This window comes from Salmo trutta, chromosome 30 (genome assembly GCF_901001165.1).
Source record: "Salmo trutta chromosome 30, fSalTru1.1, whole genome shotgun sequence".
Lineage (NCBI taxonomy): Eukaryota > Metazoa > Chordata > Actinopteri > Salmoniformes > Salmonidae > Salmo > Salmo trutta.
In genome coordinates, this window is record NC_042986.1 from 44785514 (window position 1) to 44791809 (window position 6296).

General features: G+C 43.2%; 1 protein-coding gene across 1 annotated transcript in view; it reads right to left on the bottom strand.

The window, feature by feature from the left end:
* Positions 1 to 4944, bottom strand: part of LOC115168741 (NF-kappa-B essential modulator) — a 22072-nt gene extending 17128 nt beyond the window's left edge. The window contains exons 1-3 of the mRNA XM_029724286.1: positions 4676 to 4944; positions 2206 to 2438; positions 1811 to 2076 (exon numbers count right to left, since the gene is read on the bottom strand). Of these exons, the coding sequence (XP_029580146.1) occupies positions 1811 to 2076; positions 2206 to 2434 (495 nt within the window). The 5' untranslated portion in view covers positions 2435 to 2438; positions 4676 to 4944. The remainder of the gene's footprint in view (positions 1 to 1810; positions 2077 to 2205; positions 2439 to 4675) is intronic.
* Positions 4945 to 6296: the final 1352 nt, after the last annotated feature.

The window sequence follows — 6296 nt, forward strand, 5'->3', positions numbered from 1 at the left end:
TGGACTCATCAGACCAAAGGACAGATTTCCACCGTGAAGCATGGAGGAGGAGGTGTGATGGTGTGGGGGTGTTTCTTGGCCCCAAGTAAGTCTCTTCTTCTTACTGGTGTCCTTTAGTAGTGGTTTCTTTGCAGCTATTCAACCATGAAGGCCTGATTCACGCAGTCTCCTCTGAACAGGTGATGTTGAGATATCTGTTACTTGAACTCTGAAGCATTTATTTGGGCTGCAGTTTGAGGTGCAGTTAACTCTAATGAACTTATACTCTGTATTCCTTTCCTGTGGCGGTCCTCATGAGAGCCAGTTTCATCATAGCGCTTGATGGATTTTGCAACTGCACTTGAAGAAACTGTCAAAGTTCTTGAAATATTCCAGATTGACTGACCTTCATGTCTTAAAGTAATGATGGAATGTCGTTTGTCTTTGCTTATTTGAGTTGTTCTTGCCATAATATGGACTTGGTCTTTTACCAAATTGGGCTATCTTCTATATAACAACCCTACCTTGTCACAACACAACTGATTGGCTCAAATGCATTAAGAAGGTAAGAAATTCCACAAATTAATAAGGCACACCTGTTAATTGAAATGCATTCCAGGTGACTACCTCATGAAGCTGGTTGAGAGAATGCCAAGAGTGTGCAAAGCTGTCATCAAGGCAAAGGGTGGCTACTTTGATGAATCTCAAAAATATTTTGATTTGTTTAACACTTTTTTGGTTAGTACATGAGTCCATATGTGTTATTTCATAGTTTTGATGTCTTCACTATTATTCTACAATGTAGAAAATAGTCAAAATAAAGAAAAACCCTGGAATGAGTAGTTGTGTCCAAACATTTGACTGGTACTGTACATACAATGTATTCAGACCCCTTGACTTTTTCTATATTTTGTAACGTTACTGCCTTTTTCTAAAATTGGTTAAATTATTTATTTTCCTCAACACACAATACCTCATAATGACAAAGCAAAAACAGGTTTAGAAATGTTAGCATATTTATTACAAATAAAAACAAATATACCTTATTTACCCAAGTATTCAGACCTTTTGCTATGAGACTTGAAATTGAGTTCAAGTGCTTCCTGTTTCCATTGATCATCCTTGAGATGTTTCTACAACTTGATTGGAGTCCACCTGTGATAAATTCAATTGATTGGACATGATTTGGAAAGGCACACACCTGTCTATATAAGGTCCCACAGTTGATAGTGCATGTCAGAGCAAAAACCAAGCCATGTGGTCGAAGGAATTATCCGTAGAGCTCCGAGACAGGATTGTGTCGAGGCACAGATCTGGGGAAGAGTATCAACACATTTCTGCAGCATTGAAGGTTCCCAAGAACACAGTGACCTCCATCATTTGGAAACATGACTGTTACTAGACCTGGGCAATCAGGTAGAAGGGCCTTGGTCAGGGAGGTGAACAAGAACCTGATGGTCACTCTGACAGAGCTCCAGAGTTTCTCTGTGGAGATGGGAGAACCTTCCAGAAGGACACCCATCTCTGCAGCACTCCACCAATCAGGCCTTTATGGTAGAGTGGCCAGACGCAAGCCACTACTCAGTAAAAAGGCACCTAAAGGACTCTCAGACCATGAGAAATAAGATTCTCTGGTCTGATGAAACCAAGAGTGAACTCTTTGGCCTGAATACCAAGCATCACATCTGGAGGAAACCTGGCACCGCTCATCACCTGGCCAATACATTTCTAAAAACCTGTTTGCTTTGTCATTATAGGATATTGTGTGTAGATTGATGGGGGGGGACTACTTAATCTATCTATATCCATCCCTCAATCTATCTGCACTGACCAGAGAGGATGCCATAGGTCCGTTGGTCTCCGAGCCATGGCTGGGGCCGTTGACCAGCAGGCCTTGGTTCGCTCCAGGGTTGGAGTGGCTAGAGGAGTTGGCCAGGCTGGTAAGGCTGTGGTTCTCCCTGGCCAGTCTCTCCACTAGCGCCCGGGCGTCCTGGAAACGACAGCTGAGGAACTCCCTCTCTTCTCTAGATCTCCGCTTCCATTCCTCCATCTCCTCACAGCGCTCACGCAGGGCCTGGTTACTACGCTGCAACGCCTCTACACACACACACACACACAATCTGTGCCTCATTGTGGATCCAAATAAAATATTTGTATGTGTTTGAGTAAATGTATGTGTGTGTGTGTGTGTGTGTGTGTGTGTGTGTGTGTGTGAGAGAGTCCTACCTCGAAGCTGCTGGTTGTCTCCCAGTAGTCTAGACACCACCTCATTGGCTGCCAGCTCAGCAGGAACCTGAAGAGCCACGCCACCCTCGTCCCACTGCAGGGCTATGTCTGCCTGGGGCTGCACGCCACCCTCATCCCACTGCAGAGCTATGTCTGCCTGGGGCTGCACGCCACCCTCGTCCCCTGCCATCTCCCACTGCAGGGCTATGTCTGCCTGGGGCTGCACCATGCCGCTGAACATTATGCGTCGTATCATATAGAAAACAAGAAACGTATACAGACACATCATCAGTTCTGTACAGCATTACTAATTAATATCTGCCTGTTGGCACTGATCCGATGACTCAAAGCTACTAGTACAAGACACTAGGTAGGTTACCATTCACCCAGGGTTTATTCCACAAAAAGCAATGACAACAACAACAAATCATTGCAACATCGGAAACGGAAGCAATGTTCTAAAGATCGACAACATTTTTTATCCATTTGACGGGAGGAATTTTTATTTTGCCAAACTTTCTTTATTGCGACAATAAATTAGGATTTCCACTTTTGAAGGTACGCAAGGCACGTGATTTCATCACGTAACAATAAGCTCCACTCCACATTTAATTCTAAAATGTTCTACTTCTTACAAAAATCATTATTATTTTTTAATAGTTAAAAAAAATATTGCCCTGACTTCCAACAATGCCTGAATTGCTTCGCCTTGTTTTTCTGGTTGGCTGGAAAGTTTCACCATCCAATTATAATCAGATCTACAGGAAGTTTCACCATGACAACCACGGACAGCGGCGATACATTGACACAAGAGACATATTAGAATATGACAAATATTAGGCTGGACAATAGAACAAGTTAAAAATTCACCCAAGGCTGAAAAACAGCCAAAGAACATTGACTGAGCTGGAATGATGGCAAATTAATTGAAATGAACCTTCAGAGTCTCTTCTGACTGAAGTGATGCTTAGAATTCCCATTTCCCTTAAATATCACAAAATGTTTTATCAATATAAATATAGGACAAAACACACAACAAGAGAGACAACACAAGAGAGACCTAAGAACACAACATGGCAGCAACACAACAACATGGTAAAACATTATTGAGCACAGACAACAGCACAAAGGTCAAGAAGGTAGAGACAACAATACATCACACAAAGCAGCTACAACTGTCAGTAAGAGTGTCCATGATTAAGTCTTTGAATGAAGGATGAAATCGGCCACATCTTGAAAAAGAGGACAGGGACATGCGTTTTGTTTAGATTTTACAACTTTGTTCTGGAAATAAATGGTTAACCATGACCGGAACATTGATAGTTATGCGCCAGCCATCACTGTGGGTTACAACAACGGGTACCCAGGCGAACAGTGAGCTTGTCCACCAAGTTGCTGTAACCTTATTCTTAACAAGTTACATGAGCTAAACCTACAGGGTTAACGCGAATCTGTAACGCAGAACAACGGGCTGGGAAGGAAGGAAGGAAGGAAGGAAAAAGAAAGAAAGCGTTGGTGCCACCGTGTTCAACACAGCTAACAGGAGTGTAAACCGCGGTGAAATGGTTAACTAGTTACCGGGGTGCACAATAATAGCTCTGAGACCTTGAAGTAGTTGTTTTCCCCTGTTCTTTAAGGGTCGCGGCAGGTAACTGTTGTGAATGTGTGCAGAGGGTCCCTGGTTCGAGTCCAGGTAGGGGCGATATTGGTACAGCAGCAGGGTGAAAAAGGCCCTAAAATATGGACTTTTTTTTACGATTACTTCAAAACTACTGCAAGTAGCTGTGACATATGGTAATATTATTAAACTGGGCTCCATGACGGATGCAATGAACTAGTTTTTAAACAGAAAAAAAAGCGTTATAAATATAAATGTGTCCAGACTACAAATATTAGTGAATGAATGCGTTCTATCCATGCTGGCTACATAAGACATGAGGTGGCTGTCGCCAATTCAATGCTCAACTTGTCTAAATGGGTTATGGAAACACTTCAACACTGTAACGGTGTGTGTTGTCATTACGTCCAGTTTATCGACAACACTTTGGTTCAATGGAAACGCGCCCTAAAATAATTGTCGCATCTATTTTCTACCTGTCAACAATACAAAACCAAGTCACTGGACAAGTTAATGGAAAAAACAGTCAGTCCGCTCGGAGCCAGCTAGTCTACTTTCACTTTCACTTCTAGTTCCATCATGGTGATTTATATCTAGTTAGCTAACCTCTCTTTACTTAGCAAACTCCTGCTAACTACATACCGTGTTAGCTAATGAAATACGGTCAACTATTTGCAAGTCATCCAGTCATATAAAGCCTATAGTTAGAAAGCCGTCAACAACACCGTTCGTTTGGTAAGGTTTAGCTAGACTGACATGGGACTAGCTATCTAACATGGCTAATAGCTAGTTAGCAAAACAGTGGCAGCCCAATGACACATATCTAGCTAACTTGATGTCAAGACAGCTTACCTTTTCTCTGTAGCTCTCTTCACGTAGCTAGCGTTAATCAGGCTAACGCTAGTTAATTAGCCTAGCTAGCTCTGGTTTGATTGTCGCAGACAAATGCGTATTTCCGCAATTGACAACCAACTAACTCTACGTCGTGTTTCTATTCAAATCTGGTAAAATTATTTGTAGCGATAAGTCTCTTGACATTGTGCTAATGTAGCCGTGAAAGTGACTGAGCTATGCTAGCTTGCGCCAGGAAAATTACAACTTCCGCACTGTGAGCGATGACGTCATTGACGTTAAAACGGCGTCTGGCATCCAATATATGTTGCATTACCGCCACCTACCGGACTGGAGTAGAACTACCTGTACCTTGCTTGAAAATAAATACCCTACCATCTCACACTACAGTCACAAAAAAAAACACAAGTCGATGGCAAAGTCGGCTCAAAACAAAGTCACGAATGTGCTAGTAGTTTAAACAGACACCTCGGTGCATTCAGCATGTCATTCAGCATTACAAAAACATGTAGTGATGAAGTCAATCTTGAGAGATTTACATGCAGGCCACTTTTGCATCTCTGGCGTCAGAGGACCACTACACGCCCTAGGCAAACCATCTAGCCCTGAGTTAATTTGGAAGACAATAGCCAGGAATTTCTCTAATCTAAGGCTCTAAGGCTGTGTTGAGACAATGATTTATCAATGACCGAAGCCCAGCTAAATGAATCCCTACCATTGTGTCGCTGAGTTGTCATAATGCTTCAGCAAATGTACATTATACCAGGGGCTTTGGCAGACACAATGTAAGTAACCTAATTTATGTCCCGCTAACTGCCCTGAATGCCTCTGCTGATCCTACAGCTATTGTATGCAGTAATCATGTGTCTATAAACCAGATTTATGCTGTTAGCACTGAGGCGGTGTGCCCTAGTAGAAAGTCCACTGTGTGCAGCTCAACCTGCACTAAACATGAATAACATGAGAATATCTACTCCTGCTAAGCTTCACAGTAAAGCAATGAAAACAAGCAAGCATCCCAGAAAAGCGCTCAAAATAGCCCACATTAACATATGTAGCTTAAGAAACAAGGTTCATGAAATTAATAATTTACTACTAACAGATGACATTCATATTCTTATTTTATTTTTTCAGAATTCTCCCAATTTGATGATATCCAATTGGTAGTTACAGTTCCCATCTCTGCAACTCCTGTACTTACTCGGGAGAGGAGAAGCTCTTGAGCAATGCTTCCTCCGAAACACGACCCTGCCAAGCCGCACTGCTTCTTGACACACTGCTCGCTTAAGCCGGAAGCCAGCCGCAAGAATGTGTCAGAGGAAACACCGTCCACCTGGCGACCGTGTCAGCGTGCATCAGCGTCCGGCCCGCCACAGGAGTCGCTAGAGTGAGATGGGACAAGGACATCCCGGCCGGCCAAACCCCTCCCCTAACCTGGACTACGCTGGGCCAATTGTGCGTCACCTCATGGGTCTCCTGGTCGCCTGTGACACAGACCGGGATCGAACACGGATCTGAAGTGATGCCTCAAGCCTTAGACCGCTGAGCCACTCGGGAGGCCCGACATTCATCTCTGAAACACACTTAAGACAAAACCTTTGATGATACAGTGGTTGCAATA